The 13,566-nt window shown below is 42.7% G+C and overlaps 1 protein-coding gene across 2 annotated transcripts; it reads left to right on the top strand.

Moving 5' to 3' along the window:
• Positions 1–3,115: 3,115 nt before the first annotated feature.
• SLC25A30 (solute carrier family 25 member 30) lies at positions 3,116–13,236 on the top strand. Of its 2 annotated transcripts, none has more exons than XM_082752571.1 (10): positions 3,116–3,615; positions 5,358–5,436; positions 6,005–6,152; positions 6,891–6,985; positions 7,266–7,351; positions 9,039–9,134; positions 10,040–10,164; positions 10,569–10,707; positions 10,957–11,037; positions 11,809–13,236. In XM_082752571.1, the coding sequence occupies exons 2-10, from the start codon at positions 5,373–5,375 to the stop codon at positions 11,848–11,850; spliced, it is 876 nt and encodes a 291-aa protein (XP_082608697.1). In that variant the 5' UTR covers positions 3,116–3,615; positions 5,358–5,372; the 3' UTR covers positions 11,851–13,236. The 2 variants fall into 2 exon arrangements, with proteins under 2 accessions (XP_082608697.1, XP_082608696.1); XM_082752570.1 differs by having other exon boundaries at positions 3,116–3,662.
• Positions 13,237–13,566: the final 330 nt, after the last annotated feature.

Here is a 13,566-nt window from a genome sequence, read left to right as displayed (position 1 = left end):
TTGGAACCGTATAAAAACCCTAATGTATCAAATCACAAGAGCTGGGCTAGTTTCCCATAAAATTTACAAATATTGCAAATCCTCAAAGTTTAACTCCAATCCAGGAGGAAACACATATCTTATTGCTAAGTCCTGCAGCCTGAAGGGTGGCTGTGCTGGGTCTCCTGAGGCGTGTCTGCATGGTGCTGTGGCCCTCTAAGGTCCCTCAGGAGCTCCTCTAAGATGTCCAGCTCAGCCTCCAGCCACTTTCCTTGCTGTATTTTGGCTCTCACACTGCAAAAGAAGTAGCTTTCACCAGTAGTGCTTTCCTCTGGAGCAAACTACCTAAAAACCTTGATACTCATGCCACCTTTCGCAGATCTTGCAGCTTACCTGTTTTCAAAAGATCCCTTATTCTTTTCCTTTATGCAAAGCATCTACTCTTTTGAGAGTCTAACACCACTGAAAGCTCCTGCACAATTCATGCATACCTGTTCCCCTCATGTCCCCTGACACTGCCTTCATTTGCACTATCCAAAGACTTTAGCTGAGGTTTTAAACCTGCTCCAGCTGGTAGCCTACAGGCTCCAAGCTGGCTCTGTCTTGTTTGCAGTCACTGCTCTCACCTTGAAGATGGTCGGAAAATGTTAGGCACTGCATGAAGTCTGGTGGTTAATGCCACCTCCTGCCCAGCCAGGAGGCCAGAGGAATCAGGACGTGGCTTTAAAGGCAGGATGCACACTGCAGCCCCTCAAACTTTTTCCTTTTTTTTTTTTTTGTTCTCTGCCAGGCACCTGCAGCTAAGTCCTATGAGCTGCTGAGTCAGTCTTAATAGCGAGATGCTTCCAAAAAGGGTGAACTCAGTGCAGGTCATGCACTCCTGCTGCTTCTGTTACACTGGCTCCGGTGCCAATTTCAAGGCAATTCAGGTCCATCAGCTGGCAAAAGGCTATGTTGCTGAGGGGTGCATAAACTTAGGGAGCTGCATCTGCTCACGTATCAGACCAGAGCCATCTCTGGTATGAGCATAGGGTCAGGACTGTGTCTGGGAATAATGGCTGAAGAAGGATAGTGAGGCTCTTTTGTACCCTTTAAAGTTCAGTAACAGCACCGAAAGTTTGAAGTTTTCCTTCATACGCATTTCTGCAGCCTAAATCCGGTACTGGGATGGGCTTGGCTTGGGGTCATCTGCCCCCACATCTTTCTGTCTATTGTCTTATACGAGTAGTTATTTCTGTTCTTGCAGAATTACTTCAGCTGCAACCCTGTTTTCACAGGACTGTCAAGAAATGTATTTCACCCAGCAGATGCTTCCTATTCCCAAATACTGAGTGCTGCCAAGAAATGGGTAAAAAGTGGCAGAAAACACACCATTTGTGCCACGTGTTTTGTGGCGTAGCACCCACTCACTCCTCTGTCCTTCGTTCAACATTAGATCATCTCCTCTTGTGCAAAAGGCTGGGCCGGGATCTGACACCATGTGATGCCTGGCTTTTCGTAGGGCACAGAAACGTGTTTGCTTTCCTTTCTATTACATCTGCTGACATTCAAGTTGGCAGCATTTCGTCCAGCTGCTACCTGTTCAGCTGCAGTGCCGTGCTGGACAAAAGCTTCCGTGAAGCAATTGTGATTGATCTTTATTTGACAAACAGTCAGAGGACAGCAGCATTTCTCAGATCGCCCGCTGGAGTTGGAAAGCACTGGATAGTAGCGAGTAGACCTTCTGTCACACCTTCCTATTAGATAATCTTTAACACCTTTTCATTTGCTCATTCAAATACCATCAAATCCAACCCTGTGACATACACAGGAATTATTATCTCTGCAGGGAGTCTCCGAACTGAAGAGAAATCAATCTCCTAGGACCTGCTGGATGATTGCAACACTTTCAGAAAATTTTGTCTGGATTACAGGTTTGCGTTTACTAGAATTGCCTTGCTGGGAACTCATGCTGTATGACCTCTTCCACTGAAAGCCCAGAACTAGCCTCAGTTCCTTCATCCTCTACACATTAAAAGTGAGTTAACACGTTCCTGTTATATCCACAAAAACAGGACATGATAAAGACTTTTGGCTCCTGCCAATGCAAGAGCTCAAATCAGGTCATCAATATGTATTAATAAAAAGGCTGTGAAATAGCATTTACTGCTATTCCTGCTTTCACTTTCCTTTCTCCTTGAGCTCTGTCACTATGTCAGAAACTGTAAGATGGCATCCACGGTATGCCTGCATGACATACGTGAGAAGCTGGAGCAGAACACCAGGCTATTTAACATTATATATTTTTACGTATGCCAATAACACATCAAAAAAATATATATTTTCCCAACAAGGTCATTTGCTGTATGACTAAAGGCCAGATTAATTCCTTCTCAGTCAATGCTGTGGCAGGGCAGGGAGCACTTGACTTCCATGTGCCAGGTTTGCTTTCACCATGCAGCCAACGTGACATGAGCAAAGCCAATGAGTTATCTGAGTAATGGTTATGATTATGATTGAAAAAGAAACATAAAAATGTGTGAGGAAAACTGGGAGCAGTAAGGCTAGGGGCCTGGGAACCGGGAACCAACGGGTCAAACCGTAACACCTACACAGTCCTGCAGAAAAGAGCTGGCTTTTGGACAAAAGCACTGTAAGAGCGGGTGACCAGTGGCACACAGGGATCGTGCAGAGCCATGTGAAGAGATGCTGAGCACCAAAGTCAACTGCTGATATGGCCCTGATGTCAGGCTCGAGGCAGCTCGCCAAGATCGTTCTGCTGGCGGCTGATAAAGGCATTACGTATTTTGTAGCACAAACTGGGCTGAAAAGGCAGGGAAAGAGGTGATTCAGAGGACCCATCCAAAAGTCGGTGAAAGCAACACGAGGTGGCCTGAATTCCCTTTTATCTGGAATTACGTGGGTATTAGTGGGAACTTAAGAAACGCGGCCAGGTGCAAGCTGCAATGCCTGAGTGCCTGAGCAGGACCCGCTTCACATATTCGAGATAATAAAAACCGGCTGCCTGCAGAAGGAGCTGACAGAAACTCCAGGGACAAATTAAGGTCAAACTGGAAGCCAAGCCTTTCTTAAAAGGAGGCAGCAGCCTGCAAAGTCTGAACACAGCACCCTACTGCTCCGTGTGGTGCCCCCAACCCCAGCTCCCTCAGGGCCACCCCAGCACGGGGCGGGGGGGATCCTACGGGCAGGATCCTCCTCTGGAAGCCGTGAGGAGAGGCTGGGGATGGGGACAGGGCTCTCACAAGGCAGCCTGCCCCACATGGCCCCTTTAATGTCCCCCTCCTGATGTCCCCGGGAGGCGGGGAAGGGGGCACGGCTTGGGGCGGGCGGCAGCCTGCAGAGGCCGCCCGCTGGCGGGGCAGCCGCAGCGTGAGGGCGGCCGGAGCACGGGCTTTGGGGTTTTTTTTCCACCTCTTCGTGTCTTTTAATCACCGACCCGGCGGCTTTGGCAGAGGCTGTGTGGGGGAATCTCCCCGTTCCCAGCCTGCTGGGGACGGCAACACCGCCCTCGGCACCTCAGCTCTTCCTCGGGGGGCTAAGAGTGACTCCTCGAGCCGCGCATTTATTTTTATTTTTTTATTTTTTGTGGGAAAAACCGAAGAATCCGCTGCGTTTGGAGGCTGAGAGGACGCTTAGGTACTTCGCCATTGATGCATCAGACGTGGATATTTTGGAGAGGCTTAGTACGTTTCTGAGCAGTGCCGGGAAGAAATTCAGACTGAACGAGCAAGAATTGGGAAAATGAGAGAGCTGCAGCAATAGGGCTCGGTGATATCTGTCTGTTTGGTCGTGTGTCGCGAGATAAGCTCTGCTCTCTGCTTTAATTCCTTCCCATACTGCTGGGCGAAGGGCTGAGAGGCTGAAATAATCCCAAATTGGAGGAGAGGAGAGTGGTGCGGGGAGCCCTTGAGGGGCACAGGACCCTACTATGTCTGTAGGGTCTCGGCTCTGTCAAGGGAGCAGCACGCTGTGGGGTTTTTGGGGTCGGTATCCTATATGTGTATCAGGACTAAAGCCAGCGTTAGTGAGTCAGTGTGTTAGCGAGTCAGTTAGTGTGTAAATTAAATCCTATTTGGCGGGGCTTGCACGCTTCTGCGTTGTGTGATTCCAGTGGGCTGACACAGAAACTGAGGAGCCTTCATTGCATGGGCAGGCTGAAATACGATGCAGGCAGAAGTTGGGCTATACTTTGGCTTTATATCAGTTAAATTATATCTGTTGTAAGTAAAAAAATTGTCTTGATGTGTTGAGGGTGGGGGGAAGTTAACTGCTGTCTTTAATTTTGGCAGTGCAGCCTTAAAGCAAAGGTTGTGTCTGTGGCTGGTAGTGGGGAAGCAAAACTTGGTTTTGTTTTAATGAAGCAAATCCCGATCCCGATGGCAGGACTGGGGGCTGTGAGGAACTTGGAGCCGGATTTGCTCCTTCTCTGGCACTGTGTCGTGCATTCCTGTGGCTGTGGCGCTTTCATGCTGAGGTGCTGGTGGTTCATCTCTGAACTGTTTCTGACAAAATAGTGGGTGCCCTTCCTTGCTTGTATTTCATTCTTACATCAGCGGTGTGCATTGCAGAGGCCTGAGGAGTAAACTGGATTACCCTGGGCTTGGTGGCAGAGTATTTGTTTGGACTTCTATGGTTTGAGTTCCTTTGTGCCTCTTTTGGTTTGTCGTGTCAGAAGAGTGAACACCCAGGTAACTTCCTCATGAAGGAAAGATGAGAAAAGGAAAACCAGGGCTGCAGTAATCACTCATCTATGTTCGGTACCTGCAGCTCGTGCTAACTTCATTTGCACGCCGGATTAGCAGCATGTCTAGAGGGAGGAAGTGGCCCAAAGCAAGTTCATCTTTCTGCCTGGTTTTGCACTGCTTCCTGATAACATTAGCAAGAAGGAACCTTGTAAGCTGGTAGCAGAAACAGGCCTTAGCAAAAGCAAAACGCCTTCATATCTTCTGTCTAAGCCTACCAGGTCATGCTAATGTTGATAACATCGGGAAAAAGGGGAGAGAAGTTTAATAGTGACCGTGTTCAAATGCCATTTGATGTCAGATGTAGTCAAACTAGTTCGGCTTGGTGAGAACCACTGGAGGTGCTTTGCTGCAGTGCTCCTTGAAATCCTGCCCGAGGGACAGACTGCTTTCCTCCTGTATGATGGGGGTAATGGTTGTCCAAATACGCAGTGGAGACAGATTTGAACTCAGATGCCTTTAAGTGTTATTGTCTTGTGGTCGTCAAAGGTATTAATTAAACATTTCTACCCTTAGCATGTTTGGAAGGTCCATCATAAGAGGACAAGGCACAGCACTTTATTAAATGTTAGCATATACATTCATGTAATGCTAGTTTTATTTGTAGAAGCTTTAAATCCTTGCTTTCTTTCACAGAAAGAAGAGTCAATAATGTCAGCGCTGAACTGGAAGCCCTTTCTCTATGGAGGTTTAGCATCAATCACTGCAGAATGCGGTAAGCATTTCTGGAGCTGTTTATACGATTTCCTTAAATGAGATGGGTGCTTTTAATGTAAGCTTGGTTCCCAAGCTATTAATGACACAGTATTATAAGGTGTTTTTTAGGGTACAACACAGGAGTGTTTCACAATGCTGTGCGATGAGTTGCGCAGAACTTCGTTAAAATTTTAAAACTTTTCTCCGTAAATTCATATACCTGTCTTGTTTTAACATGACCTTTGTCTTTGGAGTCTATTATTTGGTGTGTACAGATTTGGTCATAAGTATGCACAGCTTTTGTTTTGCTAGAATAGATAAGCTTGTCATGTTGCCTGTAAACACAGTGAACACAACAATTGGATAGGAAGCAGGCATGGCCTCTGACAAGCTGTCTAGAAGAAACAGGGTGATGTAGAATGAACTGCTTTAACAAAGTCCTAGTAAGAGACTGTATGCTTTTCTTTTCAGGACTGTTTTTATATATTCTGGTATTTAATAAAAGCTGCAGTTTCTTAGGACATGTTCTTTGTCTCCTTTGGTTAGGTAAGTCCTTGCTTAACTTTCTCTAAATTTCTCTCTTTAAGGTACTTTCCCAATTGATCTGACTAAAACACGTCTGCAGGTTCAAGGTCAAGTTAATGATGCTAAATATAAAGAGATCCGCTACCGTGGAATGATGCACGCACTGGTCAGAATATGCAGAGAAGAAGGACTGAAAGCCTTATACTCTGGGTAAAACAAACTGACTTATAATCAGCAAACTGACTTATAATCAGCAATAAAGCTTCTGAGTGCTTTATTGCTGATTATAAACCCATAGTGGTTAAGCTCATGGGTTTCAGATTGACAGGTATTTAGAGAAAATGCAATGTTCTCCTCAGTGTGCAAGTGGAAAGCCCAAGCTTAGATTACTTAAGACTTTGCACTCTGCAACAGCACTTGATGTTTCTAAAGAAAAGTAGGTTGACTTGAGAAATAATATAGTGAAGCATAAAGTTCTTCTGTACAATAATGCCATGGTTTTTCCATCTATACAATGCTGCTGTAGTGGTTCAATCATGCAGCTGGAGAAAAATGGCCTTAACCTTTGTTAATTTACTTTTTTCTGCTTTGCACATATATCAGTGTGCATGCTTCTCTTTAGAAGATGTAAGATGGTGGGGGAAAGGTGTACTTTGCAGCTCTCTGGGACAAGTTTGCCAGCTATTTTAGAGATCCCAGGTTGAGGTGTGCCCTAACAGCAATCCTGCCAGAGTTCATTTATGTTCTTACAGTCTTTATTTAAAAAACAAACAAACAAAAAGACCTTGCTTTGTCTGCAGTGAGTTTAAAGTATAGATTTAAATGAACAAACCTTTAATACATGTCTTGTGTTCAGTCCCCTGCTTAAAAAAAAAAAAAAAAAAGTAGTTTGCTAATCAGTCTTTTTTCAATTTTGAGCATAAATATTATCATTACCTATTTTTACAGGATTGCACCTGCAATGCTACGGCAAGCTTCATACGGAACTATAAAAATAGGCACTTACCAGAGCTTAAAAAGAATGTTTGTTGAACGTCCAGAAGGTGGGTGCTTTTTTCTTCCAGTTTAATTGAGGACTGTTTTACTTGAAGCTGGTTGTTTACCATTTGCAGTTTTATTGTAGAAGTTTGAAGAGGTCTTCTAAGAAGACATTCCTTGTGCCATTTAGAACAAAGTGAGCCAGCAAGGAAGTGGCAGCGCTGATTTTAGGGCTTTTGTAGTCAGCGCTCTTTCTGGTTAAAGTAGAGGTGGCATCATCCTGCCTGGATGCATCTTAAACTTTGTAAATCTGCAGCTAATCTCTTTTTCTTGTTTTTGGAATAGATGAAACCCTGATGATAAATGTTCTATGTGGCATTCTTTCGGGAGTAATTTCATCATCTATTGCCAACCCTACAGATGTCTTAAAGGTAATTATGCATTCTGTAGATTTTGTCCTTAGTTTCTTCTGTCTTTTAATTGAGGAAATACAGAAGTTGATGAATACAAGATTTACTGTTTTGTAGCACCATTAGTTATAGTCTCTTATATCTTCAAAAAAATAAGTAAGGCTGTTAATTCTTTGAACCTCCTTCAGATCCACACGTATTATTTGGAAGTATGCACTGAGAAACTAATGGCTGGGGAGGTAGCTCAAGGCATATTTTTTCTTGGGAGTGGGCTGGGGAGAGAGTCATATAAGATGACTCTAATTTTCATGCTGTAGTGTTTGTGTGGAAGCTCTCCTGTGTCTTTTATCTGTATGGGTTGATGCTTGGTAGCATTAAAAAAAATAAATAAATTCTAGAGTGCAAAATAGGTAAGCATCAATTCAGAGGTAAGAGTTTCATCATGTGAGTGCTGTTGTACTATATTATTCCTGAAATCCTGTAGGAAAAGTTGTTTCTCTTAGAGGCTTTGCAATCCAGTGTCCTGTGGAAATAGTGCTGCCACATCATTCATTCAAAAGTGAATTTGTGAAAGCATCACCTCTTTAGAACCTGGTAACTTAATGGTAGATGGTCGAGGACTTCTTTTCCATGTACCTTAAGGGGTTGTTGGTATTTAAATTACAAAGCTATAGCGTTTGAGTTAATGGATGCCTCTAATGAAAAATTAAGGCAATTCTTCAGGTAGTAGTTTTGAAGATATTCTTCTAAAACCACTAAAAACTGAACTAAATCCTTCATGGGGCTTGTGTGGTTATTTAGAGGCATTTCTAAATAACCAGCTTGTGGATGATCCTAAATGAGGCAGAGCTGTTAGAGAGTGCCCAAAGGAGGGCTATAAATGTGGTGAAGGGTCTAGAGGGCAAGGTGTATGAGGAGGGGCTGAGGTCCCTGGGTTTTTCCAGCCCCGAGCAGAGCAGGCTGAGGGGAGGCCTCATGGCGGCCTGCAGCTCCCTCACGAGGGGAGCGGAGGGGCAGGCGCTGAGCTCTGCTCTCTGGGGACAGCGACAGGACCCGAGGGAACGGCATGGAGCTGGGACAGGGGAGGGTCAGGATGGCGGTTAGGGAAAGGGTCTGCACCCAGAGGGTGGCTGGGCACAGACTCCCCAGGTTTGATTTCTGGATGGTTCTGTGTGGAGCCAAGTGTTGGACGTGATTATCCTTATGGGTTCCTTCCAACTCAGGATGTTCTATGATACAAGAACTTGGTTGTCACCGAACTTGTATTTGGTTGTTACCGTGCCAGTGTCCAAAGGACATTCTCAGAAATCCACAGGGTTGAAGAACATGGCTCCTAGTAGCTGAAATCTTAATCTTTTTAACCTTTCATTTTAAGGTGGTCTTGTGAGAACACTGTAAAGGATATCCTGCAGAACCCAGCTGTCAGTCTAATCTAAATGGCGTAGTGTGCAAGTACAGAAATAGAAGTGACTTAATGCAGCTAAAAACTGCACCCCATAGTGATTCAAAATTAGCAGCTGCATTTAGATGGTGAAGGTACTTGCAGAGATTGCATCATGGCAATGGTAATGTCAGCTGTTACCTTGTATGCAGAGAAATTGACTTTACTATTTCAAAGATTATAACTTACCATGTTTGTAAAATTGTATTAAACTGTTACTGGTCTTCTGCTTGAAAAGCATTTCTTTTCTCTTTCAAATAATCTCAGATCAGAATGCAAGCCCAGGGTAGTGTGATTCAAGGAGGAATGATGGGCAACTTTATACAGATCTACCAAACAGAAGGCACTAAAGGATTATGGAAGGCAAGTTTTTTGAACTACTTTTTTATCTTACTCAGGTGAATTTCATATATTTCTACAGTATTCTCTAACAAAATATGGGTAAGTCAGTAGCTAAGAAATGTGTAGTTTGTGAGGACTACTTCACTGCTGGCGTCTCGGTGCATTTTAACAGTGTTGCTGTAAGTATTGTATTCAAGCATTAGTCCAGTCTTATTTAAAAAAAAAAAAAAGTTAGGGTGACTGGCTCTAGCATTAGTTAAAGAATGCTCTGTAAAACACAATCTGTATGCTCTGGTCTTTTTATAAAAAAAAAAAAAAAAAAAAAAAGCCAAAACAAAACTAAAAACAAACAAACAAACAAACAAAACAACACACGGACATTTGGAATATTTGGAAGTGAAGATACTAATGAACATCTGCTGGAGCTCAGGAATTTGTGTACTCAGTCTTGTAGGTTGTTCTGCTGATTACTGTCAGCGACTACAGTAAGTGAAGGCTGTAAGAATGGACGATTGTTGTGAAACAGCTGGAAAGTAGAAAAGATTTTGCAAAAGTTTCATCATCTCTGTGTTGCTTCTCTGTTCATGTTCATCACCTTGTCAGTTTTTCAGGTAGTGTTAAGGGGAGCTGCTACCACCTGGCTGTTGAGGTCTTAGTTGACAATTGATGTACAAATTTGGAGGTTAAGCAGAGAGATGGAGTAGCATAAAGGAACTGGAATTAACATTCAGTGTGGGCAAGTGATTTACCTATTAATTTGAATCTGTATTTTTGAGCACATATGTCTAAGACTTGCACTACTTAGTGCTATGTGAGCATACAGTGTTGTAAATCTATTTGTTGTGTGCTGTTTTGTAGTAGAGAAGCTAGGCTTGTCTGCTGGTGCATGAATGTAAGCTATACTTTTTTTTTTTTCCCTCCTCTAGGGGGTGTCCCTGACAGCACAGAGAGCTGCTATTGTTGTTGGAGTGGAACTGCCGGTGTATGACCTTACCAAGAAGCACCTAATCATGTCTGGCTATATGGGAGACACAGTGTATACTCACTTCCTGTAAGTTTTTATAACAAAAGCTGCTTGCATCACTCTCCTTTAGTTAGTTGTCATTATGTGGAATGAAACTTCAGATTTTTCTCTTCTGAGAAGATAGGTATTCACCTATCCAATTCTGTTTTATCAGTTGAGATGTATTTGTACACCTTAGTGCAATAACACTTCAAATAGCCCATAATGTGGAAGCTAATTTTATTTAGGATTTGAATTTAACCTTTCTCAAAGGTTCAAAATTCTGTATTATAGTAAATGAAAAGTGCTTTCCATGTCTATTAGCTGATGTAATTTTTAAGCATTAAAAACACTCATTGCTGCACTTTTTTTTTTTGGGGGGGGGGGTGGAGTGATTCTTGTGCTTCTTTAAACGTAGTAGGTGAACCTTTATTAAAACCTTCTTTTATTAGCTCCAGTTTTACGTGTGGGCTAGCTGGAGCCCTTGCATCCAACCCAGTTGATGTTGTGAGGACACGCATGATGAATGAGAGAAGCCAACAAAACGGGGCACACTCAAACTACAAGGGCACTCTGGATTGCTTGTTACAAGTAAGTAGCTCGTGTATCAGCTTAAGTAGAAACTGGTGCCCAAGCAATAATTCTGGTGTGGAAGTTGAAATTGTTCTAAGTTTCCCTAAAAATGAAAGCAAATCAAGATTACAGCACTAAGCCATCATTCAGTATTGTGGATTCCCTGTAGCTGACATGATGTCTGGATTTCTCTCACTAGTAGAGTTCTGTAAATGTGTTCTTGTTGTTTATGTGGCTTTGTTTATTTTTATTTTATATTTTTTTCAGACCTGGAAGAATGAGGGCTTTTTTGCTCTCTATAAAGGGTTTTGGCCAAACTGGCTAAGACTTGGTCCTTGGAATATCATTGTATCCTTTTAAAAGGCGTTCAAAAGAGATGAAACGAGTCATACAACAGCATGCGTTGACAGACAGTTCCAAAGCTTTGTATGAAAGGTGTCATGTCAGCATCATTTTTTATTAATGGAAAATCATCTAGTTGCCCATTTCCTTAGTCAACTGCTTCCAGTCAGATTGCCTACGTGATGTTACACAGCGAATCTTATAAGATCCTGAAAACCCCTTTTCACTTACTCCCTCAATTTCCTACCTGTCCATTTCCTTAATTTGGAGCTTAGTTTGAAATAAATGAGTTGGGAAGGGGGGTTGTTTCTGGACCTGAGGAAGCTGTAGGCAGCCTTCCATTTATCTTGGCCTAACACAAGTTCGTGTAGTTGTGCTTTAACAGTCAAGTGGTCAGAGCCCTGCCAAATGAGTTCCTGGTAACCATGCCACCATGCTCTTCCTGTGAGCAAAGCTACTTAAAGCCAAGTAAAGAGTCTGAGGGCTCTCAGAGGGGTCCCCTGCCTCCTCAGTTCTCTCTTGAAGATCTGTAGAAATAGGGCTGAGTAAACAATTGGCCTGGCCAGGCTTGAAGCATTCCTTTTACTGCAGTGCTCTGAAGCAGGTTGAATTATTCCGCATAGAACTGCATGACAAAAATGATCAACCAGCACTACTACAAAGGAGGGAACTAGAAGGAAGTTTCCATGTTCCAGCACGTATGCTGCCGTCCTTTAGTAGTGAAATAACCATTTTGCACTGAGTGAATGCAAAAGTTTTCCTTAATAATGGGTTCAGTTCTTCCTGACATACGAACAGCTGAAGAAACTAGACTTGTGACGTACTGAAGCCTGTACTGCATTCTTCTACCACGCTGTTTGAATGTAGAGCAACTTGTAAGTTATCTCGAGTATCTTCTCTTCTTCCTGCTGGAGATCATGACCAAAGGAAGAGGTCATCACAGGACTGTGGCCAGTCACCCAGAAGTGATGTCGAGGCTCCTGTACCATTGGCTTGCTCACATGATGAAGTGGATGACGTGCACTATTTTCTAGACTGAGCCAAATGGGATGGTATTCCTTTCCAGCTCTTGAAGTATTCCTGAATGTGAAGATCCCTAATGTGACTTTCACTGTCGAGACCCAGATGCACAGTGTTTTATAAGTGTCAGAGGTTGAAAACCATTTTTATTTTTCTAAAGGAGGATAGGTACTACCAAAGCATCGGGCTTTTACTGTTTTCAGAAGAGTACAATATTTGACTGCAATAGTTCAGTTCTTATTTAACTGCAAGTGCCATGCGATGTCTTTACAGCCTTCCATTTTACCTGCAGCAATACAAAATCTGCTTCTGATTTTATAGATTACCTGTGTTGCAAGTTCTGCTGAACTTGCTGAAAATAAACCAGCTTCACTGGCAGGTGGGGTTGCTACAGCTCTCGGTTGTGAGTGGTGTGAGGAGAGCTTTTTCCACTGTATCGTTCTTGGTTTTCAGAGTAAGTGGTTTCTGAACATATTTGTATGTAAACTTGAATTAGGAATGAAGTTCAGACAAGCCCATGCTCATCTGCCTGTCCTAGGAGGACATTTCTGGTGTTGGGAAGAGCTGCTTTGATGTATAGCTGCTATGGGCAGTTACAAAGGTGGGGAAAAAAAAATTCTGGATGGAGCAGTTCAGGCCAATTAATGTAGGTGCCAATGTGAAAAGAAGAAAGGTAAGTCCAAGAAAGACTGCTTTCATTACTTAAGGAAGTAAAAACAAACAAACAAAAAAAGCAACACCACCAACTAACAAAAAAAAAAATAGATTTTGACCCATCCTGGAAAAGAAAAAACAAAAAATCCGACAAATCTGCCAAAAAATCTTAACAAAAAAAGGCTGGTTCCCCTGCAGGAAAAAAAAAAAAAAAAAAAAAAAAAAAGGCAAGAAAAAATTGAAACAACAGAATAATTGCATCAAAAAAAAAGACAATCAAAAATGTGCATCAAAAAATGAATCCCCCAAAAGACTCAACCAAAAAATGTCTGGCCAGACTAGAATAGTTCCCCTCAGAAAACTCAACCCCCAAATGGCTGGGACCCTGACAGAAGACACCCAAAAATATCCCACCTGAAAAATGGAAAGACCAAAAAAATCTCCCCAAACCCTAACCTCCAAAAGGCTGGACCACCGTCAACAATCAAAAATAAACAAATAAATAAAAATCCAGAAACCTAACCTAATGAAAGAAAAAAGGCCCAGCCCCCCCCCCAAAAAAAAAGCTGCCCCCCCCAAAAAAAAACCTCAAAAAAAAAAAAACTCAAAAAAAAAAAAACCAATGAAAGAAAGAAAAAAAAGTGCCCTAACTGAAAAAAATAAAAGGGCACTCCCCCAAAAGACCTGCTTAAAAATTAAAGACTAATAATAATAATAAAAAAGAAGGCGGCCATGCAGAAAGAGCTCCTTCTCAGAAAAAAAAGAAAAGACCCAAAAAGGGCAGTCCCCTCAAAAAAGAGCCCTCCCCCCCAAAAAAGGGAAAAACTCTTTCCAACAAAGGGCAGCACTCAAAAAAGAACC

The sequence above is a fragment of the Aythya marila genome (genome assembly GCF_965140915.1).
Source record: "Aythya marila genome assembly, chromosome: 1".
NCBI lineage: Eukaryota > Metazoa > Chordata > Aves > Anseriformes > Anatidae > Aythya > Aythya marila.
The sequence above is the reverse complement of the archived record's forward strand: the minus strand, read 5'-3'. Positions and strand labels throughout refer to the sequence as shown.